General features: G+C 43.8%; 2 protein-coding genes across 3 annotated transcripts; one reads left to right on the top strand and one right to left on the bottom strand.

The window, feature by feature from the left end:
* The first annotated feature begins 5 nt into the window (after positions 1–5).
* On the top strand, positions 6–3,942 carry nanog (nanog homeobox). The gene is made up of 4 exons (XM_088282637.1): positions 6–534; positions 2,471–2,847; positions 2,937–3,077; positions 3,299–3,942. The coding sequence occupies exons 1-4, from the start codon at positions 129–131 to the stop codon at positions 3,650–3,652; spliced, it is 1,278 nt and encodes a 425-aa protein (XP_088138763.1). The 5' UTR covers positions 6–128; the 3' UTR covers positions 3,653–3,942.
* A 75-nt stretch (positions 3,943–4,017) lies between these two features.
* Positions 4,018–27,658, bottom strand: tm9sf1 (transmembrane 9 superfamily member 1). 2 transcript variants are annotated; one of them, XM_088282636.1, is made up of 9 exons: positions 27,175–27,658; positions 16,581–16,792; positions 15,709–15,840; positions 15,171–15,293; positions 14,662–15,020; positions 12,314–12,468; positions 12,039–12,224; positions 6,207–6,480; positions 4,018–4,959 (listed from the first exon to the last, which is right to left on the bottom strand). In XM_088282636.1, exons 2-9 carry the CDS (start codon positions 16,785–16,787, stop codon positions 4,566–4,568), a joined length of 1,830 nt encoding a protein of 609 aa, XP_088138762.1. In that variant the 5' UTR covers positions 16,788–16,792; positions 27,175–27,658; the 3' UTR covers positions 4,018–4,565. The 2 variants fall into 2 exon arrangements, with proteins under 2 accessions (XP_088138762.1, XP_088138761.1); XM_088282635.1 differs by having other exon boundaries at positions 16,581–16,789; positions 27,175–27,656.
* Positions 27,659–27,667: the final 9 nt, after the last annotated feature.

The raw sequence follows: 27,667 nt of genomic DNA, 5'->3' as shown, positions 1-27,667 counted from the left end.
TAAAAACAGTCCCGTATGAGGTGGCGCGGTTTACGAACATCACTTTTGTCGGTAAGCCTAATTGCGGTGTTGTCGCTTTTAGATCGGTTGCTTTTTAAAGCATTTTAAATTTATTTTAAAATCCAAAAATGGCAGACTGGAAGACTCAGATAAGTTATAACTACAACGCGTCCTACCATGCCTACGCTTACGGCCTCATGTACCAAACCGGGCACGAACAGAACCACTGCCACGTGACCGGCTGGGGCGAAGCGGGACCGCCCGATTTTAATAACTACACACCCGGGATGACGCAAGTCTACTACGCCGCCACAGCCAGGACCCGCGAAGAGTCTCCGCCTCACAGCCCGGAGCAGCACGTCGCCAACGGTCATTGCCATTACAGGGGCTCCGGTCTCGTCTACCTCGGTGAGTGTCAAGCTGGCCGCGGGCATCTCACTGGAACGCCCCGAGCGGCTTACGACACACCCGCCGGAGAAATCAAGAGAGCCGGCAGCGATTCCACAAGTGACTCGGAGGCTCACGCCTCTCCTGGTAAGTTTCGCTTTACTCCGAAGTTCACTTTCAATTCAAATTTTGGTGTTTCTCGAGGTATTTTTATCCGGAATTGCATCGTGTTTGACTTATGTTGCACAGCAGCAGTCACCAACCTTTTTTAAACATGGACACTAATTTACTGCAGACATAGCACTTGATCACATTTAAGTTTTCGCTGTAATCCTCAACAATTATTTCAAAACAAAAAAAACATAGTTAAGAGAGTAAATTTCCCAGAATAACTGGGACAATCTAAAACGCTTCGTAAAAAAAAATCTAAACGTGGTTTAATGTCTGGAAGGTTTGAGCAATCGTTCTCAAAGTTCTATTTATGTCCCCTCCAGCGCCTGAAAATATCGAACCCTGGAAAATATTTTGGATCTTATGAGCATCAAATGTTTTCCTCCCCGTTGATGTTCACTTTAGAGTAAAAAGTTTAGCCCGAAACAAAACGACCAATTGCCATCCAATTTCGTAAGCACATCGCTACTAATGCCCACATCATGTCTGAAAATATCTCAACGATCGGGCCAGTAGATTTTATGGTCATGACCATCTTCCTCTCCCTTGTAACCCACTGAAGCTTATCTTGCATTATATGAGAAAAAGGTCATGTTGATGTTCATCTTGTCCAGTTGTTTTGATATTTTCAGAGATTGATGTGGGCACAGGTAGAGATATGCACGTGGATTTTGGTGGCGATTGGTCAGTTTTCCAACATTAAGCCACGTTACGAGTTTTCACACACACGTTAAGCACATTTAGACTCTCCCGAATAATTGGTTTACGTTAAACAAGTTTTTTTTTTTACAGATTTTTTTAAAGACAGTAAAAAAGTCATGTACAGGAAGTATCAAGTGTCCTGTGACAAATATTATGAAAGTTAGGACTGTTTAAAAGCAGTGAAAATGTACCAATTTCTGCACTGATTTCTATGGGGATCGAGATTTTAGGTGTAATCTTGTCGACTGCATGCATTTAAATAAAACTGTTGAGAATGAAGAAACACTCCATGAGTTGTTAATATAAATCGTGACGAAATACACAAGACATTAGCGTTGCAAGATGCATAAAATATGAACCATCATGGAGAAGTCAGGGACGCACTAAAAGGCATATCTGCCTTTTCATGGCGGGTCAGAATAACATCAAGTGACCTATCTGGCAAACTGGTGTCTGAAAGTCAACCAATTTCTTCAAATTTGGCAGAAGCATAGAAAAAATACAGTATAAAGTAATTATGGCTATTTAGATTTGAAGAATGGCCGTACTCACATTATTTTTTCTGAGTTTAATTTTTATTTACAAATTTAGGAAGTGTTTTCAGTACACCAGTGGATCTTATGCCGCATCTATTTGATCTTTCTCAAATTTTCGAATCTGTTCTACTACATTGCAAGTGGTTTAAGGTGGTAAAATGTAAAAACCATGAACGCAGTCAAATACGGGAAAAAATAATGCGCAATCATGAATGTGGCTCATTGAGTAACACACATACCTAATAAATATCAATGTTTATTTTCATTAATCACTGCAAGTGTTAAGTTTTAAAATGTATTTCTGCCCTTTCCAAACACATTAAAATGTATCATCGAGCTATTTTTAGAGCAGGCCTCTCAGTGATTGTCGTCTTTAGTCCCCGGGGGCACCATGTTGATGACCCCTGACCTACCGTATCCCAGTACAGTCTTGTGACTATTTAATTTTCTCAGGTTGTTTTTTTTTTAAATATAATTTCCAGGTGTAAAACATCAAAATTTATTGGATTGTCACTGCATTGCACAAGATTGGAGACATCACACTATTCGTAATTGTATAGTACTATCTGTATTATATTTGTCAATTTACAAGGGGGTTTCTCAAGTCGTATTCAACGGTACTCATTTGTTGGCATGTATAGTCCTAATAAAACACTCTTCATATTCCCTCTCAGATTCATGGAGTTTTAGTAGCAGCCGTGAAAGTGGTCTTCCGCAGGCAGACGGCGCCACGTGGGTGAAGAAAGAGCTCAGCGATGACACAAACAGCAGGAGCCCTGACGCTGGAGACCATGTTTCCAGCTCCCTCATGGAGGAGCTGCCATCCTGCAACGATGTGGGCAACCAAAACACTAACAATTTCTCTGTACAAGTGCCTTTACCATCCCTGAACAAACCAAGGACCAATGCTGAGCCCCCGAAAGGAAAGGTGCGTGTTTCCTTCACCGAAACCCAGATGAACACTCTTGTCCAGCGTTTCAGTGTACAGAGATACCTCACGCCGGCCGAGATGAAGAACCTAGCTGAACTCACAGGGCTTACCTACAAACAGGTAAAGCGGAATTTGCTTGTTGGCTGCAGATGGAGCAGACGCCATTTTCTACAATTCTCTTTAATATTTTGAACTCTGTTTGCTTGTAGGTGAAGACTTGGTTTCAAAATCGAAGGATGAAGCTGAGGAGACACCAGAAAGACAACAACTGGGTGTCTGAACGCTACACCACCGCCAAGAGCCGCAGCCAAGCCACTCCAATCAGCGGAACTGTAGTTAACGTTACACCTGTAAGGAAATCTTATTGACTGGTGCCTTATATTTCGTCTATTTAGGTCAGAGAAATGTCTAGCCTGGGTTTCCTGTTCACGCAATACAGAAATACAGCAGCTTGCACTTACTGTTGGAGGTCTAACCGTAGTTTGGTTCAGAGCGTAATAAAGGCGAGACGCAACATTATCAAACATAAAATTGAACTTGGTTGTGATGACCACCTGTCTTGTCTTTTCAGTATCAATCAGATTCTGTCCAAAGACCACACGTCAATGAGCGCTACAATCACGCCATGATGGACGCAGCCTTCAAGAAGACAGCACCACAGAACCTGGCCTTCTATCTTGCTAGGATGGGCAGTACCGCTGGAGCTGCGCCTTATTCCACATGGTCATCTGGCACAGCTCAAGCTGCAATGCCCGCTAGGTCACAGGCAGTCGGCTGGTCTATGCCTCTGGACATCAACCCGTATGAATACAACCCGGGTGTAGTCCACTCAACCGGCAACACTGAGCCCGGCATCAGTTTTGATGGCAAAGATGCAGACCAAAATTTACAGAATCCTGTCATTGTACATAACATGGGCCAGTAGGACACTTCTCTTGTGTTTTACTTCTTCTTTGCAAGAGACCTTATGTGATTTTTTTTAAACATGAAGTGAGTGTATATAGTTCATAAAGCTGAGCAAAAATATTCTGCATTTTTTTGTTTACCACCAGGTTTTATTTTTTTTTAATCCAGCTATTTAAAGTTCGATGGTGTGCTCTATGTACTTGTGAACACCAGCATGCGTTTGTTTTTTTTGGAAACGTTTGAAGATAAAGGATTGATTAAATCTGTCATTTTTTACCCCTATAAATACTTAAGTATCAAAATCAAAAAGGTCTTTGTGTCGATATTCATTTATATAACATCTCAGTCTATAAACTATTCAGTGACTATAGTAAGCTAGCAGGCTATTACTAAAATGTTTTATTGAAAATAGTTTTTAAATCAGAACAAATCACAGTTCATGGTGGCCGCAGTCAACGTTGCTCCCCTCACCAATAATATACAACACATTTCCAAAAGGCATCAAAATCTCATTCTGTGCAGGGAAAATTAAAGGTTGCGTTCAAATAGTTTAGAACAGGTTGACAAAGAATTGTATTGCAAGTTACTTTGTAACGCTATGCATTTTAAATGACATTTTGTCAACATTTGTGGACAAGGTTTAAAAAAAAAGAAAACGACAGAATTGACTTATTCCTGATAGGGCAGTGAGGCTCCGAAAAGTCAATCATCCCTTAGATTCTCCCTTTTGTTGATATATTAGTCCCACATGCATCCTCCATCTGTCAATCCATGATAATTGATGTTTACTCTTCAGCTTGGAATGCAGGCTCCAGTCTTAACTCAGTACGTTCTCCCATGTTGGATGCGTGCATGAGCATAATAAGAACAGGAGACCAAAGGCCGCCATTGCGTGTGGCGAGATACAAGCTCTTCAGTGCTTTAATAAGTGCCTAGTCCATCTTCAGACTGCGGTAGATGTAACGAATAAAAGCCAGCGAGGCCCAGAAGGACACGCTGCCCAGCATCAGTGAAAAGACCAGCGCCGTGAGCAGAGAGTAGCCAAAGAACTCGGCACTCTGCACCAGGCCACTCATGGAAGACCTGTTCCTGTAATAGAACACTGAGTAAATAAAGATGAAGAGGCCAGTGGAGCCCGTGCTTAGCACGCTCCGCCACCACCAGCAGTAGTCTTCGCCTGACAGTAGGAAGTAGGTGAGGGCCACCGAGATGCAGGCGCCCACTGAGAGGAGGATGGCGAAGACGCACAGCAGAATGCCATAGAGCGTGTAGTGTTCCCTGCCCCACACTGTGGCGAAGATGTAGTAAAGCTCCACTGAGATGGCACTATACAGGGGGGGGGGGGAAGGAAAGCACAAAGTAGTTTTTGGGGAAAAAACAGCTTGATACAAAAGGAGTATTTGAGCTACACCAGTGCTTCTCTATTTTCTTTCACACCCCCCTACCAAGAAGAAATAAATTTACACCCTCCCACCACCCTCTTTTTGCCGCAACTATAAATAGGGTTTTCGTTGCAAAACAAGCCTACACCGTAGAGTTAATAGTCGCTGCGCACAATGGGCAAGGAGAGCGCCACTGCCAACTACTGGAGTGGATGTGCATTTTCACTTTATGGTAGTATGGCATAGGGCTGCACAAATTCTACCCTGAGAAAGAGGAGTTATTGTTGGCTGTCAGCAAATTACAAGCTTGACAGTGAGCCCCCCTAAGCTTGGTAATAAACCTATCATAGGAAAGTAGTAGTTTTTATTTCCAGAGTTGGGTATTCATCAGTGCTTGAGTACATCTGTGAGTTCTCTTCAGTATTTCAGGCCCACCCAGTCGGTCCGAGTCAGGCAAACGGCGTCAAGAATGAACTTAGCGGTACCACGTCACACGCCGCTGCCGCACACCTGACACACAGCCAAATACATAAAAAATAAAATAAAATAAAACTGTGTTGTTTACCTTTTAGTCCCACAGACCTCAATGACATGTCCCATTTTGTTTTCATTTCACTGATCACCACACTGTGCATGTCTGTTTTTTGTTTTTTTTCTTTCATTTGGCTGCGGCCGGGATCTGACGTGAAAATTAAATTCTCTACGCCGACTGGCTGTCACCGGCGAGGGGCAGACTGGGCCCACATGGGTCAGCCTGACATATTATAACTTAGTGACGGACTGAAGATGCCCACCTCTGGTTATTTTTACCGGATATGCAGTAGCAATGTACACGCCATAGTCCTTTCACTTGCATTGCATTTTTTCCAATATCTGAATTTTTAGTGGTTATGTTGTTTAAGATTAATTTGAAAGGATCAAACATTTGAGATCATCAATTGGTTGTACTATATTTAGAGTTTAAACAATTAACATTAGCATCACTCCAAAACATTTTTTGAGGGCATCTATAAATCGCAGTTTCTTGCTATTATTGTCAGGGCTTGGTCCCTAATCCCCGCTAACAGTGAGGGCTCACTGTATTTAGCAATGTTTCCTTTGCAGTCCTGCCCTAATAAGCCTTCAAATTTGTTTCATTACATTCATTAACTTAAAGGTACTACTATTAGTAGAAACGCAACATTATCTCACCTGAACGGCAAGAAGCCGCCGATGGCCATGTGCACAGCAGTATGCTTGTACCAAGGCTGTGTGGGGATCTGCCGGGCAATATTGCGAGTGCGGCAGGGGGCCTGGAAGCCACCTGCTCGATTTTTGCCCACGATACCGCCAATGACAGTGAGCGGGAAGCCCACCAACACCCAGGCACCCAGCAGGAGAAGCACGGTGGTGGCCGGCAAGGCCTGTGTAGAGCCGCTCCACCAGTGGACGGAGTTGACGACGCTCCATGTCAGGAACAGAGGAGCTGTGGAAAGAAAGGATAAATTACTTATAATAATCACTGATACAATAATTTGTAGTAATTGTTTCTTCAAGCTTTTCATTTAAACATTAACAGAAGAAGCCTTCAGGAATAGAGACAAAGGTGACAGCTACTTTAAGTATTACCTTAAAATCCTTCAGGTCGGGCGACAAAGCCCAGTACAGGGTGGCTCGTGCTGACCTGAGCAGAGGCATCAAGCTAGCCAAGGCAATCTACAAGGGGAGGCTGGAGGCCCACCTTGCCAGCAACAGACCACGGGAGGTGTGGCAGGGTCTACGGAGCATCACCAACTTCTGTGGCAGCAGCACGACCTCTGTAGACCCGAGTGCATCGCTGGCAGAGGAGCTTAACTGCTTCTTCGCTCGCTTTGACTCGCCCCAACCGTCACACCCCTGCACCTCATGCTCCAACTCCCCCCCACTCACCGTAGAGGAACACGATGTGAGGCGCGCGCTCCTGGCTGTTAACCCCAGGAAAGCTACTGGACCCGACGGAATACCGGGCAAGGTCCTCAGAGCATGTGCCCACCAACTGTCACATGTTTTCTGCAGGATCTTCAACCGCTCCCTGGCTCAAGCAGTCATCCCCTCCTGCTTGAAAAGTTCCACCATTATTCCTGTCCCCAAAAAGTCACCCGCCGTCCACCTGAATGACTACCGTCCTGTTGCTCTCACACCAGTCATCATGAAGTGCTTCGAGAGGCTGGTTCTCCAGCACATCAGAGACTGCCTTCCTCCCACTCTGGACCCCTACCAGTTTGCATACCGGGCTAACAGATCCACTGAGGACGCCATCGACACTGTTCTGCATGTTGTGCTGGGCCACCTGGAACAACAGCAGAGCTATGCAAGGATGCTCTTTGTGGACTACAGCTCGGCATTCAACACGATCATCCCAGACATCCTCGTCGCCAAACTGGACATTCTCGGCCTCCCTGCCCTCACACGCATCTGGATTAAGGACTTTCTGACCAACAGACCCCAGACTGTGTTGCTCGGCCCCTACACGTCCTCCACCCGCACGCTGAGCACCGGTTCCCCTCAAGGATGCGTGCTGAGCCCTCTCCTATACGCCCTCTACACCTACGACTGCAGCCCAGCCCACGGCAACAACACCATCGTCAAGTTTGCTGACGACACGACAGTGGTCGGTCTGATCTCGGAAGGTGACGAGACAGCCTACAGAGAGGAGGTAAAGAGGCTGACGGCTTGGTGCGAGGACAACAGACTGCAACTCAACACTGCAAAAACAAAGGAGATCGTCGTCGACTTCAGGAGGAACAAGACGGTTCCGCCCCCCTCTGCATCGAAGGCGTGCGTGTGGAGAGGGTCCACACGTTCAAGTTCCTGGGAGTACAGATCTCCAATGACCTTTCTTGGACTCACACCACCACAGCAGTGGTAAAGATGGTCCACCAGCGTCTGCACTTCCTGAGAGTCCTCAGAAAATTCAACCTGGGCAGGAAGCTGCTGCTGGCCTTCTACCACTCGTCCATCGAGAGCCTGTTGACGTACTGTGTCTCCACCTGGTACAGCGGCTGCACTGAGGCGGACAGAGTGAGGCTACAGAGGACAGTCAAAACAGCGCAAAGGATTATTGGATGCCCTCTCCCCTCACTGTCGGACATCTACACCGCCCGGTGCCTCAGCAGGGCTCTCAACATCGTCAAAGACAATACCCACCCAAACTCCCACCTGTTCAACCTGATCCCTCTGGCAGGCGCTACAGATGCATCAAATCGAGGACCAATAGACTGAGAAACAGTTTCTTTTCCGAGAGCCATCTCTATTCTGAACTCTCACACACACACACACGAGACCACCCTTACCTTGCAGAACAGCATCGTGATGTGTTTTTATATACCCTTCAGTATTATTTTCCAATGCACTCTGTTATTTATCTAATTTATATATTTGTCTGTATTATTGTTGTATTGCACTGGAGAGGGGAGCTCTTCTAATCTCGTTGCACTCTTGAGTACAATGACAATAAAGGGATTTCTAATCTTCTAATCTAATAATTTCAAATCCCACCCTCAAAAAATAATCCCAAATCAAGGGGGCATATTATACACGGGTGTTAATATGACATGAAAAATGTTTACCTTGTTTATATCTTTACCAGTGCCTAGGCAATACAGAGGCTCCACAGTTACAATAAATCAAGCTAGGCATTAGAGGCTGGTTTCACATCTCCCGCTTATTACAAAAATTCTTGAAAAAAATCATAGTGCAACATTTTACTGACTACATGGGTGCCAATAATCAATTTCAACTTCGCCAATAATCAATTTCAACTTCAATCAGGATTTAGAGCCTACCACTCAGTAGGGTGTGACAGCCTACCACTGTATTGAGTGCTTAAGTGAAAAATTATCTTCAAGCTATAAACTCCAACATATAATCAAAACTATTATTACTCAATCTTAGCGCTGCTTTTGATACCATGGATCATAAAATACTCATAGAACACCCTGAAACCAGTTGATATTTCAGGCTCAGCACTTTCTTGGTTTAGTTCTTACCTCTCAGAGAGGACGCACCATGTGATTAATGGCAATGCGACTTTTCTAATGGTACATGTGAAGTCCTGCAGGGAACGATTCTTGGACCTTTATTGGTTGGCAAATATATGTATCCACTTGGTGACATTATTGATAAATAGAGCATTCGTTTTGACTGTTATGCCGATGACACACATATATACGCTGCCAGAAATAATGCAACATTTTGTTTATTTTTTTTAAAGATAGCACCTTCTTATTTTGTTGATCTAGTTAGTACCGTATGTTTCGTCCCGAAACCTTCCATCCATCCATCCATTATCCGCCGCTTATCCGGGGTCGGGTTGTGGGGGCAGCAGCTTCAGCAGAGAAGCCCAGACTTCCCGCTCCCCAGCCACATCTTCCAGCTCTGCCGAAGGGATGCCCAGGCGTTCCCAGGCCAGCCGGGAGACATAGTCTCTCCAGCGTGACCTGGGTCGTCCTCTGGGCCTCCTGCCGGTGGGACATGCCCGGAACACCTCACCAGGGAGGCGTCCACGCGGCATCCTAATCACATGCCCGAGCCACCTCATCTGGCTCCTCTCTACGTGGAGGAGCAGTGGCTCGACACCGAGTCCCTCACGGATGGCCAAGCTTCTCACCCTATCTCTAAGGGAGAGCCCAGACACCCTGCGGAGGAAACCCATTTCGGCCGCTTGTATCCGAGATCTTGTTCTTTCGGTCCCAACCCACAGCTCGTGACCATAGGTGAGGGTAGGAACGAAGATCGACCGGTAAATCGAGAGCTTCGCCTTTTGGCTCAGCTCCCTCTTAACCACGACAGACCGATACAGCGTCCGCATCACAGCGGAGGCTGCATCGATCCGCCTGTCGATCTCTCGCTCCATCCTCCCCTCACTCGTAAACCAGACCCCAAGATACTTAAACTCCTCCACTTGGGGCAGGATCTCCTCCCCGACCTGGAGAGGGCACTCCACCCTTTTCCGACTGAGAAACATGGTCACAGATTTGGAGGTCCTGATCTTCATTCCAACCGCTTCACACTCGGCTGCGAACCGCTCCAGTGAGAGTTGGAGATCACGGCTTGAGGAAAGCCAACAGTACCACACCATCTGCAAAAAGCAGATGAAATACTGAGGTCACCAAACCGGATCCCCTCATCACCTCGACTGCGCCTAGGAATTCTGTCCATAAAAGTTATGAACAGAATCAGTCACAAAGGGCAGCCTTGGCGGAGTCCAACCCTCACTGGAAACGAATCCGACTTACTGCCGGCAATGTGGACCAAACTCTGACATCGGTGGTACAGGGACCAAACTGCCCGGATCAGGGGGCTCTGTATCCCATACTCCAGAAGCACGCTCCACAGAACTCCCAGAGGAACACGGTCCAACGCCTTCTCCAAGTCCACAAAACACATGTAGACTGGTTGGCTGAACTCCCATGCACCCTCAAAGGCCCTGTAGAGAGTGTAGAGCTGGTCCACTGTTCCACGGCCAGGACGAAAACCGCACTGCTCCTCCTGGATCTGAGATTCAACCTCCCGACGGACCCTCCTCTCCAGTACCCCTGAGTAGACCTTACCAGGAAGGCTGAGGAGTGTGATTCCTCTATAATTGGAACACACCCTCCGGTCCCCCTTCTTAACGCGGGTCTTCTTGCTCGTTTTCTATTAGGGCGCTAGTGTCCTGGAATGCCCTACCAACGGATATTAGAGCATCTTGATCAGTAGCAAAGCATTTCCGTCCCAAACTTTTGCTACATGCTCCCGACTGATGACAACTGTGTACGAAATAACGTTCAGTTGCTGATTAAGGGCGCTAAAAAAAAAAATGATGTACGGTATTTTCATTACCACAAGGCGCACTTTAAAGTCTAAAATCTCCTCCACACCAGACGGGGCACCCTATAATGCAGAGCACTTTGTGTGTGGAACGAGTTCTTTATTTCAGTACACGTGTCAGTCTCTTGAGCAACCAATCTGAAAAGCTGGGGGCATTTCACAGTACATGTTAGCACACCCTGTTGGTAAAGTCTAAGACAAAGCGCTGCAGAATTGACAGTGAAATACATTCTACGAACACTCCGGTTGGTGACGTTTTCAGACAGTCATTTGACAACAGAGCAGTAAGAACATGTGGGAGAAAGCAGGATAAACAGGTAGCAGTCCATGATGTCGAAGTCTGTCTTATTATTAACATTATTGTGAGAAAGAAACATCACAGATAAGATTAACCTTTACACTACAGACTGCAAAACAAACAAAAAAGCATGCTGCCCAAAGCACACCACTCACAACATCTCTCCAACCAGCCATCTGATTGGCGGAGGCTGAAGAACACAAAATGCTGTGCAGCACTTGATACATCTTTTGTGTTATTTTTATTTCTTTTTGGCATATGAATGGCATGAGAGATAAACAATTTGTGAGAGATACATGCTTTGTGTTAATTGTATATCTTTGTTGCTTGTTTTGGTTGTTTCATTGTTTGCTAGTATGCTGTTCAGTTGTTTTAGGGTGATAGTTTTGGTTTTGATTTAAAACCGTGACTGTAAGAGTTTGATGACTAGTGACAGTCCGACCGACATCGTGCGATCATGTACTATTAATGGCAATGCGTCTGACTCACTGTTGGTTAAGTTGTCACAAAAGCTTTCCTAGCAGCTGGGAACTGCTGAAGACATGACTAATTAAGTTTTGCCTTTTTTAAGTTGCTTTAATCAAAACATGCTAGCATGAATGTTAGTTATTGTCTTAGTGCTGAGGCATGTCTTGACATATCTGCGTCCAATAATATGGTGTGCCATTTGTTTGTGCTTAATACAGAAAAAGGACACACAACTGAGACTGCGCCCTTTAATTCGGGGCGCCCCATTGTCGTGAAAATACGGTAACCTTTATCCAAAATGTTTTTTAATGTTAGGTTTCAGACATGACCATCTCTATGTCAGAAATGAAATCAGGCATCAGACAAGTACATTTTTTTGTGGCAGTAAGTTGCTCGTTTATCAGTAACATGCTTCTGAGCAGACTCACCGGAAAAGAGTGTCGAGGTCAAGATGATGTTCCACACCCAACGCTTGCCGTTGATTTGTGTGTAAAAGCTGCATGAGATGTAACCCGACACACAGCTTGTCAGAGCATACAAAACGATGGCCGCAGAGTTAATTGCTCCGTGGTGGTGCACATTGAACATTCCCAGAAGCGCCATGGCAATGATTCCTATAACACAGTGACATCCAGTATAACAAGAGTGACAGCAAGATCAGAACTGATACTAGTTTGTGTGTGTAGTTGTTCAGAATAAGAACCTGTGGCAAGGGTAAGAAACTGCGCCCCCACTCCTAGCACGGCGCACAGCAGGCTTTTGTAAGGGGGAAACCGAAAGACGTCAGTGTGTATGATCTTCCAGCCGTTGTCTCCTTGGTCCAGGTCATCACAACCCGCTTCCTCCTCCACATTATACCTGCAGATTAGGCAATGCATGATAGAATTGATGTGTTGCCCAACAAGCAGGATTAGGAAGTGACTTTAATGCTTGTCAAACGCACTTATGTTTGAAAAGCTAAAAAATGAAAATAGTCAATAGTGGGTTGTGTTTCTGCAATAGATGCATCAGCTATCAGAATCTGAATTACCTATATTATACTAAGTAATAATAAATAGAATAAAAAAAACAAGAAGAGTGTTGAGAAAGTGCAGTGGGTGAAAAATTATTTTGCAGTTCTATTCGGCAAGGGAAGTAGTTGTGTGCGAGAGTTCAGCATGGAGATGGCTCTCGCGGGAGAAACGGTTTTGCAGTCTGTTTGTCTTTTTGTGTTGATGCACCTGTAGTCGCCTGCCAGAGAGCAACAGGGCGCAGAGTTATGAGCTTGGGTGAGTATTGTCTTTTTTGATCATCTGAGCTCTGCTGAGGCACCAGGTGGTGTAGATGTCCGACAGGGAGGTGAGAGTGAAGCCAATAATCCTCTGCACTGTTTTGACTCTCCTTTGGAGCCTCACTCTGTCTGCCTCAGTGCAGCTGCTGTACCAGGCGAACGAGCGGTAGAAGGCCAGCAGCAGCTTCCCTTCCAGGTTGAATTTCCGGATGACCCTCAGAAAGTGTAGATGTTGATGGACATTATTTTCTTTTTTGTGTGTCCAGGAAAGGTCATCAGAGATCCGTACACCCAGGAACTTCAACGTATGGACCCTCTCCACACACTCGCCTTTGAGGGGGCCGGTTCAGTCTTGTTCCTCCTGAAGTCGATGACGATCTCTTTTGTTTATGCAGTTTCAGCCAAAGATTGTTGTCCTCACACCAAGCGGTTAGTCTCTGGACCTCCTCCCTGTAAGATGTCTCAACTCCTTTTTTTGACGATGGTGTTGTTTCCATGGGCCGGGTTGCAGTCACAGGTGTAGAGACTACAAGAGAGGGCTCAGCACGCAGCCCTGAGGTGAACCAGTGCTCAGCGTTCGGGTGGAGGATGTGTAGGGGCCGACAATGCATGTATACTACAGTGTTGTTTTTGGCAGGCATTTGAGATTTAGTCTTAATCTTAGTCAGATTTTGTCATTCCTATTCGTGATAGTTTTAGTCGACAAAAACTCAAAAAGGTTTTAGTCGGTTTTAGTCTACGGAAATGAAGTGCAACCTATCTTTCGTTTGGGCACGCCCACCTTCGGAACACCACACAGGGCGCATGCGCCGCGCACGCACTGTCACACATACTGGTGTCGCATGAACACGTCTGCGGTCATTCGTCTCGGCTCACACACACTGACACGCGTTCCTTTGCCGGACCATGGCGACAGTGGCACACGTAAGGCTACTTCGCTCTGATAACCGCAAGCTGGTACAAGTAAACAAGACATATGTTTGATAGAGTTTGTACTTGTGCTACTGTACTGTAGAACAAGTCTACTACAAGTCTATGTTGTTAAAACGTTTTGATTTTATGTTGCTTTCAGTGAAATAAAGCCACAACAGTTAAAATAAACAAAACGTTTTGGTTCTCGGCTTATTTAAGAGCAATTTCTGATTCTGATTTCTGATTGCAGTGCTGCCACTTTTATCTGGGTGTAATTCACAATCCTTAGTAGTTGTTCAGAAAATCTTTGCTCATGGGTGGAAACCTTGTACGCCTATTTTTAACTAAAACGGACTAAAACCTTTTTGAGTTTTGGTCTAACAAATTTAGAAAAACAAGACTAAAACATTTTTTTTTGCATTCCCGTCAACTAAAACCTTATTGAGTTTTCGTCAACTTAAACTAGACTAAAACTATCACGAATAGGAATGATTGAATCTGACTAATAAGCATTTTCGCCCAAATGACTAAGACTAAATCTAAAATGCCTACCAAAAACAACACTGCTTGATAGAGACGGATAGATGAATACTGATAGATACAGATGGAAGAGCGACCGACAGACAGACATTTGAATGTATTTCCGTTATTAATTTTTGTTAACAGTTGAACTCATGTTCAGATTATGCATCCTAAATATATTTTTGCAAAATTTGTCTATTCAGTTAGAAGGCTGAAACTTAAAATGATCACACTCAAACCTCTTCCGTTTATTTACTATTTTAAAACAGCAGTGGTGCTTATCTAAATGGTATAATTTCTCATATGTGAAAATAATAAATCAAGAGTCTCTTTTCCCGGCAACTAACCTGGCAAAGTCATTCTTAAGGACCCGCATGAGAATAATGACGACGAAGCCCAGCAGCAGCACCACGAGCACTAGCGAGTTGATGATGGACAGCCAGTGGATCTCCAGTGTTTTGGGGAAGAATGAATAGTCCCTGAGGCGCTCTGCTCGACGGGCGTGAGGCAGTGGGGACTCAAACCAGCGCACGCTGTACGTGTGTATGACCGTCAGAGTTCCTCCGCCTACCCCGACGCTTCCCACGGCTGACCCGGCACCGTCCTCTAAGGGGACGGGTTTGACATCCTTCACGGAGACATTGGCAAAGATCACAGAGTCACCGTTGTATTCAACGTTGAAGTCCAAGTGAGTCCACAGGCCCACCTGTGGGCGGTGAACAAAGAAGAGCAGATCAACAGAGCCAAATAAAGGATGTTGCAACAGGAACTTTGCATGAATATTTTATCTTTCACCAAGTCCCACTCCAAAAAATCAATTGTAGGCCTCAACCCCACAGTAAGTGAAAAGGTTTACTTTGTGGCTGTGAGGCAGGAAGCCGCTCTCCTCTATGTATCCCACAAAACCCCAGATTGGAATGTCATCCAGGACAAATTCAAAGTAGTATAACTCCTCGATGGCCTCACGAAGCTCATCCACCTAAAACATAAGACAGTTTAAAAACTCACATGATGAGTTCCTTATGTTAATGTTAAAATATGATCTGCGATATTAACTGATATTAACAGTATTTATTCACGAGGAAGCACTGACTACCTGTTCTCTCTAAATCAATGAATTTAAATTCTTAGTATATTGAAATTCCAGTAGTGCCTTATTGGATTCAATTATGCAGCAAGGTTACACAAAGACAAAAACAATAACAGCAATCAAGAAAATGATTTGAATGTCAAATATGATTACTCATGCGCTCAGCAATGTTCACTTCATTAAAACCAATAGTTTGATCACTGAAATACAGAATTCTCATTCTAAAGCTAAATTAACAAAACATATCCAGTTTTTCCAGCAGTGCGTTGAATTCAAATCCCGGGACTCTTGAGCCATTTCATACCTGTTTCTCTGAAAGTGTGAGCTGGCAAAGAGTTTTCTTCTCAACATTTTCTCGAAAGCTAATTTGATACAATGATTCGGCCATTCTATCGCCATCCAACACTTCTCCCAGACTCAGACTCTTGTGATGCACCTGCAGGACAATGATTAGTGGAATATTTAGAGATGTCACAAAACTTTAGCTGGCCATAACTTGCCAGAAATAGGCCCTAATGTGGTTAGTAATATTCCAAAATCAATTACAAATTAAACTAGTTTTATAAAATTTATACACCAAACTGGGTGTTGTAGAAGTTATAAGACAAGCGGAAAGCATGTCTGCCTTACAGTTCTGCGGTTCAAGGTTTGAATCTCAGCTCCCAACTCACTGTGCAGAGTTTGTATGTGCTTGGGTTTTCTCCGGCTTCCATCCATTTATTTTGTATAACACTTGTCCTCATTAGTGTCAAGCTTGAGCGTGTTGGAACCTTTCCCAGCTAACTTTGGGTAAAGGCAAGTTCTTGCTGGACTAGTCACCAGCCAATTGCGGGGCACATATTAAAAAAAAAAATAACTCACACCTATGGACAATTAAGAGTCCTCAATTAAATCAACACGCATACTTTGCAAACATGGATACCCATTCAAGCACAGAGAAATGAAGAGCATCAATCCACACTTGAGGGCAAATCTGTCACTTATGACTGCTTGGCAGACGTACCAACTATTATTCATTGTGACCTAAATTTCAGTTATATAGCTGTTAGTTGATTTGCTTTTGCCAGAAATAACTTTTAGATAACCAACTGAGGTTTCTCAATGTATCTGTATACATCTGTCTCTTCCTTGTCCAACCACAACCAATGAAAACCAAGTGAGTGAAAACAAACTGACCTTGTCTGGCCTACAAACAGGCAAGGTGTAGAAGTGATACGTCTCCTGAGGGTTGTGATAAGGACCCACTTTGTTGACATACAAGGTCACTTTGTCCCCCTGCTTGTAGCCCAGCGCCCAAGTTGACAGGAAGCACACGACCAAGACGCAAGGCAGCATCATTGTCTTCTGGCGGCCGTCTGGCAGGTGTCTTCTTCCAACGTGCATAACTGCTGGTGCAGACACAAAAAGTTAAGACATCAATTTTATCTGATTGGGAAAGCAGCAATATCTGTTCCAATACCATATGGATGTACTAGATTCTGAGGAAAATGCTCAGATGCAATGGTACCTCTACCATTTTACCAGCCTGACATTAACTTCCAGGCAGATGGAGTCAGAGCTAGGTGTAGATACATCCAGCTGGTAAACATGAACACTTTGCAAGCCAACTGCATATTCTGATTTGCGAAATGGATGACAAACTCCACTTGGAAAGTGAAGGAAGCCGATGCCCTGCGAGTTGCGGCTGCTGGCCATCCGGCAAGCACCAAGTTTCTCAAGCACCGGCGCCGGCTTTGCTCTGAGAGTCAACCCAGCTGCCGTTGCGAAGACTCTGTGGCGTTGAATGTTGAGTAAAGTAAAGCAAGCGATGGTGTGATAAAATACCACTTTAGTTGTCCTGTCAGTTTTGTTAACTCCTTTTGTTGACCCGTGGTATTTATTTTCCATTAATTCATCATCCGTTCAGTTTCTCCTGACAAGGGTCGCGGGGGTGCTGGAGCCTATCCCAGCTGTCTTCTGGCAGTAGGCGGGGCACACCCCGAACTGGTTGCCAGCCAATCGCAGGGCACACAAAGACGAACAACCATCCACTCTCACACTCACACCTAGGGCCAATTTAGAGCGTCCAGTCAACCAACCATGCATGTTTTTGGAATGTGGGAGGAAACCGGAGTACCCAGAAGAAACCTATGCAGGCACGGGGAGAACATGCAAACTCCACACAGGAAGGCCGGGTCCACGGAGCCAAGACCTCTGGCATTGCGAGGTCATCGTGCTAACCAATCTTCCACCCTGCCGCCTGGTATTTATTGTTACACACTTTATTTTGCAGTTAACAAAGAAAACACTGCATCGACTGCAACACAGCATTGACATATATGCACCAGACTCTATGGGTAGATCTATCTCATTCTCATCTTTTCAACGTTCGCCCGCATCCCATAAGTGGTTTGATGGACAAACTAAAAAAAACACTATGCAGTTCACTAGTTCCCTTTGTGGAAATCTTTTGTCTCCTCGACCGTGATGTTAAAAAAATGGCTTAAAAATTAATAACGAATATTTTCATTAGATCAGAATCAGAATCAGAAATCCCTTTATTGTCATTGTACTCAAGTGTGCAATGAGATTAGAGAGCTCCCCTCTCCAGTGGAATACAACAATAATTCAATTAAATATATAAATTAGATAAGAGAATAAATAGTGAGATGGAAAATAATACGAAATAGGATATATAAAAACACATCACATCGCTGTTCTGCAAGGTAAGGGTGGTCGTGTGTGTGTGAGAGAGTTTAGAATGGAGATGGCTCTTGGAAAGAAATTGTTTCTCAGTCTATTAGTCCTTGATTTGATGCACCTGTAGCGCCTGCCAGAGGGCATCAGGTCGAACAGGTGTGAGTTTGGGTGGGTATTGTCTTAGACGATATTGAGAGCCCTGCTGAGGCACCGGGCGGTGTAGATGTCCGACAGTGAGGGGAGAGGGCAGCCAATAATCCTTTGCGCTGTTTTGACCATCCTCTGGAGCCTCACTCTGTCCGCCTCAGTGCAGACGCTGTACCAGGTGGAGACACAGTACGTCAGCAGGCTCTCAATGGACGAGTGGTAGAAGGCCAGCAACAGCTTCCTGTCCAGGTTGAATTTCCTGAGGACTCTCAGGAAGTGCAGGCGCTGGTGGACCTTCTTTACCACTGCTGTGGAGTTGTGTGTCCAAGAAAGGTCATCGAAGATCTGTACTCCCAGGAACTTGAACGTGTGGACCCACTCTACACACATGCCTTCGATGCAGAGGGGGGGCGGCACTGTCTTGTACCTCCTGAAGTCGATGACGATCTCCTTTGTTTTTGCAATGTTGAGTTGCAGTCTGTTGTCCTCGCACCAAGTCCTCTCTGTAGGCTGTCTCGTCACCTTCCGAGATCAGACCGACCATTGTCGTATCGTCAGCAAACTTGACGATGGTGTTGTTACCGTGGGCCGGGCTGCAGTCGTAGGTGTAGAGGGCGTATCGGAGAGGGCTCAGAAAGCATCCTTGAGGGGAACCGGTGCTCAGCGTACGGGTGGATGGAGGACGTGTAGGGGCCGAGCAACACAGTCTGGGGTTTGTTGGTCAGAAAGTCCTTAATCCAGATGTGTGTGAGGGCAGGGAGGACGAGAATGTCCACTTTGGCAACGAGGATGTCCAGGATGATTGTGTTGAATGCCGAGCTGTAGTCCACAAAAAGCATCCTGGCATAGCTCTGCTGTTGTTCCAGGTGGCCCCCAGCACAACATGCAGAGCAGTGTCGATGGCATCCTCAGTGGATCTGTTAGTCCGTTATGCAAACTGGTAGGGGTCCACAGAGTGGGAGGAAGGCAGTCCCTGATGTGCTGGAGAACCAGTCTCTCGAAGCACTTCATGATGACTGGCGTGAGAGAACAGGACTGTAGTCATTCAGGAGGACTGCGGGTGACTTTTTGGGGACAGGAATAATGGTGGAAATTTTCAAGCAGGAGGGGATGGCTGCTTGAGCCAGGGAGCGGTTGAAGATCCTGCAGAAAACATGTGACAGTTGGTGGGCACATGCTCTGAGGACCTTGCCTGGTATTCCGTCGGGTCCAGTAGCTTTCCTGGGGTTAATAGCCAGGAGCGCGCGCCTCACATCGTGTTCCTCTACGGTGAGTGGGGGGGAGCTGAGGCACGAAGTGCGGGGGTGTGACGGTTGGGTGAGTCAAAGCGAGCGAAGAAGCAGTTAAGTTCCTCTGCCAGTGATGTCATGCTACTGCCTCGGTAGTTGGTGATGCTCCGTAGACCCTGCCACACCGCCCGTTGTCTGTTGTTGGCAAGGTGAGACTCCAGCCTCCTCTTGTAGGCCGCCTTGGCTAGCTTAATGCCTTTGCTCAGGTCAGCACGAGCCACCCTGTATAGGGCTTTGTCGCCTGACTTGAAGGCAGCGTCACGGGCCTTGAGGAGCGAACCTGGCTGAACATCCAGGGCTTCGCATTTGGGAAGGTTAATGAATGTTTTTTTTTAATTGTCAATATGATTTCATTTAAAAATTCATATTTTGTTGTGTGTTTTATTTTGAACAGTATTCAATACTGAATAACCTTAATTCTGGGTTCATACAGCTTTTCCACGGCCAAATTAAAGCACTTTCAAGATCAAATTTCCAGTTATTCCAGTGGCCTTCAAATGGCAAAATCCAATGTGAATCATCCATAGCCATGTTGAGGTCACCAAAATTAGTTTATGGGAGAACCTTCTAAAATCCAAGCCTTAAATTGGACCAGCCATTATTATAGGGCATAGGAAATGAAGCAGTGTTTCCGTAGTTTACTAAATGTCATTGGTGTTTGCAAACCTGTCTACATTTGTGTTTCTTTTATCAAATTTCTTGTTTTTTTTTTCTTACTGCACTCAATGACATAGAATAGCACAGATTGATTCACATCGTATTTTTGCTGGCATAATGAGATATAAATAAACTAGTGATAGACCGATATCCATTTTTTCAGGGCCGATACCGATTATCAATGGTTAAGGAGGCCCATACCCGATATTTAAGGCCAATATTCAGTTGCAATAAAAATGATAATTTTTACATCATTTCCTTTTTTTTAAGAATTCAAACTCCAACGCAGATTCATTTGAATGCCAAAAGGGCAAACGTTTATTATACAGCTGTAATTCAGATTTACATGTTCTTTCTTTCTTTCTCTCTCTCTCTTTTTAAACACAATACATCTTTATTTTATAAAGTTCAATAAAAATGTTAAATAAAAAAAACGTTAAGTTTTAGGAAGTAAATGTAATTAAAACATTAAGTTAAAAACAAAGTGCAAGGAGGTACCAGGTTTAGTCGCCTCTTTTATAAAGAACTGAAAGTGCAGGGAATTCTTCTTGGCAGCAACATCTCTCGTACAGTTAACAGTAAATATTAATAAATAGTGCCTGGAATTTTAGAAATTAGTATACAGTTTTCCACAATCGTGAACCTCTTTGTTTAAAGTTTAAAACAAAAAGTGCAGAAAGATCACAAAAGTAAGAAGTGTCTCTTATAGTCAACTGCAAATTAAAATGAATAAAATAAATAGCTACATGAAGTTACGTGAAGTAATTAAAATGAGTTAAAATAAAATGTTTATGTAATATTTGCTCATGATGATCTTGCGTTGAGAACAGCAATATCCTGTTCCTCTTAAAAATTAACTCAATGACGCTTCATCATTTGTCATTTTCAGGCTGCTTAGGATCTCTAAACACAGAAAAAGGTGGCGTACGGTCATTTCACTTCATAGTTAAACATACATTGCGGTGGGCCACCGTCAGCTTCTGCAGATTCTTATGGTTTTATACACAGACACGCGGGGGCACACTATTCTCTCATCATCCCTCAACCTGCTTCCTGCTCCCTCAACCTGATATAGATATAGATATCAATATGATCAGAAATCTTTTTTCAAGGCAAGGCGACGCATCAGAGGCAAAATAACTCCATTTTAAATGCTTTGATTATCGGTCATTGCTTTAACAAAAATGGCCGAAAGAGATAATCGCCAAAATGCCAAATATCCGCCCCGATAATCGGCCCGGTAGATAATTGGTCTATCACTAAAATAAACGCGCCCGCAAAATTTCAATTTTACTTATTTATTAACAAAACTGGTCCCCATTAATTAGAATTAGAATTAGAAATCCCTTTATTGTCATTGTACTCAAGTGTGCAACGAGATTAGAGGGCTCCCCTCTCCAGTGCAATACAACAATAATACAGACAAATATATATAAGGATAATGAATTAAAGGAGAATATTTTGATTGTTTCACAATAACTTAGTCACCTTTCATCAAGTAGATCTTGCATGAAAATTGCGGCTATGATTATGACAATGTTACCATTTTAATGTAATTGACAAAAAGACAATAGTTAACTTTGTTTTTCTTTTGGTGAGGTAGCCAGAGAAGCTAAGCAGCCAGTGGGCAACTTGCATGGAAAATATATTATATCAGCTGAACCTAAGCCTTCAGTTCAAATATTTAGGCTACTAACTTCTGCTTTTAATGCATGTCTCTCTCTTTATTTTTTTAATGGTTTTAATTCTACCTACATGTTAACAATGTAACTAAACATACATGACAATATAAATGTCAACTTCTTTTTTGTAGTCATTCACAACCTTGCAACTGTAGGCTAGCCATGACACTCAGTGTTTACCTTAGGCCAGTGGCTCTCAACCAGAGTGCCGTGGCACAGTAGTGCGCCGTGGCACGGTAGTGTGCCAGGAAAACTTATCAGGTACGCCGCAGAAAATTAGCCAATGTCAAATATTTTAACAAAAAATGGATTATCTTCTAATATTTTTGGGGACAATTCATGTATGTAATACATAGAGTAACAGGCAAAACAATTAAATGCTCTGCAACTAGAGGAAGGAAGGTACATAATTAACCTGTATTAGGGCTGGGCGATAAATTAAGCAATTTTACCTTGATAACGATAAATGCACGTTAAATTTCTGCCCGAGGACCAAAATCAAAATAAATGCAGGAAATGCATATTAACTGTTTTTTTATTGACCAACTGGTACACATTACTTTCAATGAAAAATAAAAGTAAACTTTCCAAATAGCTTGCTTTGCATGACTTGAACAATGTCACAAAGAACAGGAGAAAAGAAGTACCGTATTTTCGCAGTCATAAGGCGCACTTTAAAGTCACAAAAATTCCCCTTAACAAACAAAGCGCCCTGTCAGTCGATGCGTCCATTAAATGGACAAAGTACCACTCACGTCCATCAGCCCTTGTCATCAACGAGCTGTTGGAAGTGCATGTTAGCACACCCTGCTGGGCAAAGAGTGAGTTGTTCATGCTTACAATCGACCGTGACAAATACACTATCTGACTATAATGTTTGGGTGATGGTGTTGGAAAAAGCTGGACAAAGGGCAGCTGTCCACAATGTTTTAGTCTGTCTTATCATTTATGTTATTGCAAGCAAGAAACGTCCCAGGTTTAGACAACAGACAAAAAGTCCAAAGCATAACAGCACATCTCTTTAAACAGCCATGCAAATCTCTCTAAACAGCTATGGGATTGTGGGTCTCTGCTCCCAGAATGCATTGCTTGAATTAGCTAAGGCTGAGTGGCTTTTGTGTTATTTTCATTTTTTTGGGGTATATTGATGGCATGAGAGATACATGTTTGTGTTAATCTTATTTCTATGTTTCATTGTTTGCTTGTATGATGAGTTTTTTATTTTTTTTTTAAACCGTGACTCTAAGGAGTGTGATAAGCAGCCAAGTCCCTCCCCTGACGTTGCTTTGTAGGCTATTGCCAATGCACCTAATATTTGCCTGAGCCATTGTCAATGTCAGCTATTGTCAATAAAGACTTGGCGTCTGCTGCAACAATGGGGTGATTGCTTATGTTATTGGGGCATAGTAGGCTGCTATCGGCTGTGTCAGTGTGGGCAGCTCTGCCAAGTTCATGCTATGCTAACAGCAGCTGTGCTATCGTCATGTCAGGCGGTGCGTCCAGTATATGTTACAAAGACAGAAATAGCGCCCTCAACAGGTGTTGCGCCCTTTGACACGGCGCGTCTTTTGGGTGCGAAAATACGGTACCTCTCGCAAAATCTTTTCTGCAAATAGATTGCGCCAAGGTGCTGTAATGCCATGTGCAAAGGCCTAGATTTGTGTGAAGGTCTCTTGTAAACAATATAAATAATGCCATGTGCAATGCCCGGACACGAGCGGGGCGACATTTCGCTCCGTTCGGGACCGTACGAGAGCTCCGGAGGAGGCCGGCCGGCGTGCGTGGCAATTACGCCGAAGAGGAGCACCTTCCGCCCGGGGCACGAGCGGGGCCAAATTAAACCGAGTTCAACCGAACTGAGACACGCTTCGGGGGAGCAGGTCCGGCGTGCGTGACAATTAAGCCGAAGAGGAGCACCTCTTCCGCCCGGGCACGAGCGGAGCCCGAGGCTGTCAGTTATGAATGAATAAATGAATAAATAAATAAATGAAGAATGCCACCTTTCATTTCACTGTCATGATCCATGCCTGTCATGCCGCGTGTGTTTTTGTTTTTTCAGCTGTGTGGGCGTTCCTCCAGCGATCGTCTCGCGCCATGCCGTCAGCTGCTGCGAGACGCGCCCACCAGCCCCGCACCGGATTCCCATTCACTCACTGATTACACTCACTATATAATCCACCTACACTGACTACCTGGCGTCGGATTGTTATCCTACTTGCTCATGCTCCCGTACTTCGATCGTTATCTTGTTCAAGTGTTTCTTGTTGTCGCGTTTTTCTTTCATTTCGTTATCAGCTACAGCTCGGCTCGTTTTCTGTTCTCTTTTTCTGTCGATGATTGGTCTCCTCTTATCCTTCCGTGGTAAGCAATCTTCGTTAGTCATTCCTTGCCTTTTGCAAGCGTTTTTCGTTCTATAGTTATTCCCTTTTCCTGGTGCGAGTGTTCCACCAGCGCTTTACATTCTTTCCGCCGATAGATTGGTATTATATATATTATAGCCGATAAACCCTCATAGTCCTAGATTGTAATTGGATACTGACTATATTGTGATTATAATAAATATCTTTGTATCACCACCTTTTTTCCCGTGTCTGCGTTTGGAGAGTCCTGCTCTGCTGGAGGATCATAACATTCACAGGGCACACCGGACGGCGTACCAGCAGGTAAGAGTCGAAGTAATTAAATAAATACAAAAAGAAGTAATTGAATAAATACAAAAATAATGGCTGGGGAATAAAAAAATATTTTTTAATAATAATTTGTTTTTTTTTTGTTGTAACATGAATTTCACTCTCTCTCTCTCTCTCTCTCTACCCGTATTCTATATGGTGTACTGTATACAGGGGGGTATACTGTATACCTGTATAGGTTTTTTTAAGCATTTTTTAAGGGGCGCCGCTACTTCGCGGATTTTCAGTTTTCGCGGGTGGTCTCAGTCCCCATTAACCGCGATAACCGGGGTTTCACTGTATAAGGAAACTTACTTTATTTTTATGCATTTTGCATTTTATCTTCCTGAGTCAGACTGCCGAGAAATATGAACACTTTAGAGCATTTACAAGCACTTGACCCACATTTCAAGCAATTTTCAAACCTTGAAAACACAACAATAAAATCTAAGCACTTTCAAGGTTTTCACCTACCCATACGAACCCTGTCACTGTCTCATAGTTATTAAACAATGAACATTTGTAATGAGTAGCCTATATAATTTTGTCAAATGCATATTTGCAGATAATTATAAATACACACTGCAATTGAGGTGGGTAAGGGGCAGGTGGCGAGGAGATGGTGAAGCCCACTCTCAATCACAGTTATGAAGACTAACAGTGTTGCTCATGACTTGAATTCCACTTGACTCAAAGAATAAAGTGGATGATCTGAAGTGATCTTTAATAGCCTTGAATAGACAACATTGAGGAGCGATTGTCTGGCTCCAAACATTTGTCCGAAGAGGTCCCCTGTTTTTCCCCTTGATGGGATCTTTGGAGGGAGCCACTATAATATATATGGAGGGACTATTGGGAATGTTGCAAATAAAGAAATGAGATTTGGCCTATTACTCATGCTTTTTCGTCTCTTATTTCTAACTGATTTTGTAGGTACTCTGTATCAGCGAGCGCTCAATGTACTTGGTCTGAAAAAAAAGTAGCGTTGCTGCAACATTACTGCTTATTCTCTTCAGAGGAACATTGAGCAGAAGCCTATCTTGGCTAACTTCAGGCGCAAGGCACACCCCGGACTAAGTCATCTGACAAATGCAAGAGGCAAAGTCGCAGAGAACCATTCATACAGTTACTGAGAAAAAAAAATACCAGTTCAAACGAAACTTCAGGAAAAGGAGTATTTTGAAGGTAAACTGTAATACAGAAGGAGAATGCCTGGTCAAGTTTTCTTTTCCTTTTCTGTTGTCTTGGAAGAAAGAGGATTTCAGAGCGCAGTAAGCCTGAGTTTGGTTTTGTTATTTTTATTTGTGATATTGGCGTGGATACAGATAAACTCTGCTTGCCGAATGCCCATTTCAAACAGAGGTTGTGTATTTTTTTTAATGTAACGTTTTAGGGCTGTCAAAATTAAAGTGTTAATAAATCTGGAGAATAATTGAAAAAATGTTAACTCAGTTAAATATTTTAACTCAGTTTGATTTACTTCAAAAACACCCTGCTCAAGTTACCACTAGGCCTTGCAAACCAACACTGCTGAAGTGTGGTGCTTGTGGCAGTTCTGAGAAATTAAAATTACTGTGAAGATGTCTCCATTCAGATTGTATTAAAGAATCAAAGAGACCCATTCTTTGTTGTTAATATATTCATGTTCAAGGAAACATGTGCGATGTTAATCCAACAAGGAAACATCTGTTACACGTTTCACAAAAAAAAGTAGTTGAAAATGTGATTTATCATGGAAATTTTTGTGATTAATTAGTTGAAAAAAATAATCACTTGACAGCACTAGTAACATTCTATTGGTTGATAGTTAGCTTTTTTTGTGTGAAATTAAATTGTCAACTAACTGAACCCATGATGGGCGGCACGGTGGCCCGACTGGTTTGCACGATGGTCTCATAATGCGGAGGTCGTGGGTTTGATTCCAGCTCCGGCCTTCCTGTGTGGAGTTTGCATGTTTTCCCCGTGCCTGTGTGCATTTCCTCTGGTTACTCCGGTTTCCTCCCACATTCCAAAAACATGCATGGCAGGTTGATTGGACCCTCTAAATTGCCCCTAGGTATGAGTGTGAGCGCAAATGGTTGTTCGTCTATGTGTGCCCCGCCTACAGCCCGAAGACAGTTGTGAGGAGTAGTGGTACAGATAAGGGATGGATCAATGGATGAACCCATGATACTAGTCTGGCAAGTGAACAAAAACAGTCAGTGACTACTTGAACAGTAGTTTTAGATGAAATATGTGCATTTACTCAAGACTACTCTTAATATACTGCATTTAGAAAAATGGGTCAAAGCTATGTTATACAGTAGTGGGGCTGTATAACAAAATTCACAATTCCCTGTCACTTCTGTGATGTTCACTTTGTCTTCATTTGCGAGGAGTGTGGTCTTTGTCCAACGTGTAAACTGTATAGTAGCTCGAGACAACTTCTGATGTGATTTGGCGCTATATGAACACATCTGAACAGAACTGAAATCGAAATGATTTTCGTTTATTGGATGCGGAATCTAAATAAGGCTCTCTCACACCAAAATGTCACAAACTAGATGAGCTCATACCACTTTGCTTATTATTTTGCTATTGCTGGTTGTCATTTAGTATACATTTGATCGCCCCAGTGTAATTGATGTGCGATGTTAATCCAACAAACCTGCTTCTCCGTCGGAATCCTCGAACTTAGGCCCCCACGTCGACGCCGGAGCTCATGTGTATGGACTTAAAAACGAAACATTCGGAGGAATTCTCGCCTAATTGTGCTCAAGCGTTAAACACGCAAGCGAGCCATTCACGTCAGAATATTTAAGTAGAAGCACCAGGGTGAGAAAAGCAAAAATGACAGAGGTCTAACTCCACGTCACCTTAAAGAAAACAAAAATAATGAAAGCGCACTTCAGGTTTCCGGAGTGGGCGGAGAAACAAAACACGCATACGCCGTACTGTCCTCGCTTATAACCAATATAAATTCTCCCCCACGGGCAATTAGAAACGATTGTAACGATATTATTGTGGTCATAGGCGACCAAACGTGTTCGTTTAAAAGGGAGTGAGAGATGTCAACTTGGTGGCAACAACCGTAAATTGTTTGCCGGATTTCCTGGATGCGCGAATGGCCAATCAAACACACTCTTGCTCAAACAAGCCAC

Source organism: Idiotropiscis lumnitzeri, chromosome 19, assembly GCF_059441095.1.
Source record: "Idiotropiscis lumnitzeri isolate Australia: NSW breed Sydney's pygmy pipehorse chromosome 19, RoL_Ilum_1.0, whole genome shotgun sequence".
Taxonomy (NCBI): Eukaryota; Metazoa; Chordata; class Actinopteri; order Syngnathiformes; family Syngnathidae; genus Idiotropiscis; species Idiotropiscis lumnitzeri.
The sequence above is the reverse complement of the archived record's forward strand: the minus strand, read 5'-3'. Positions and strand labels throughout refer to the sequence as shown.

Coding starts and splice junctions, on each gene's coding strand:
- tm9sf1 (XM_088282636.1), bottom strand. CDS start 16,787: ATGCACGTTGGAAGAAGACACCTGCCAGACGGCCGCCAGAAGACAATG. Junction 12,469..14,661: donor CTTAAGAATGACTTTGCCAG/GTTAGTTGCCGG, acceptor CCTAATCTGCAG/GTATAATGTGGAGGAGGAAG. Junction 12,225..12,313: donor GTTTCTTACCCTTGCCACAG/GTTCTTATTCTG, acceptor ACTGTGTTATAG/GAATCATTGCCATGGCGCTT.
- nanog (XM_088282637.1), top strand. CDS start 129: ATGGCAGACTGGAAGACTCAGATAAGTTATAACTACAACGCGTCCTAC. Junction 535..2,470: donor GGAGGCTCACGCCTCTCCTG/GTAAGTTTCGCT, acceptor ATTCCCTCTCAG/ATTCATGGAGTTTTAGTAGC. Junction 3,078..3,298: donor CTGTAGTTAACGTTACACCT/GTAAGGAAATCT, acceptor TTGTCTTTTCAG/TATCAATCAGATTCTGTCCA.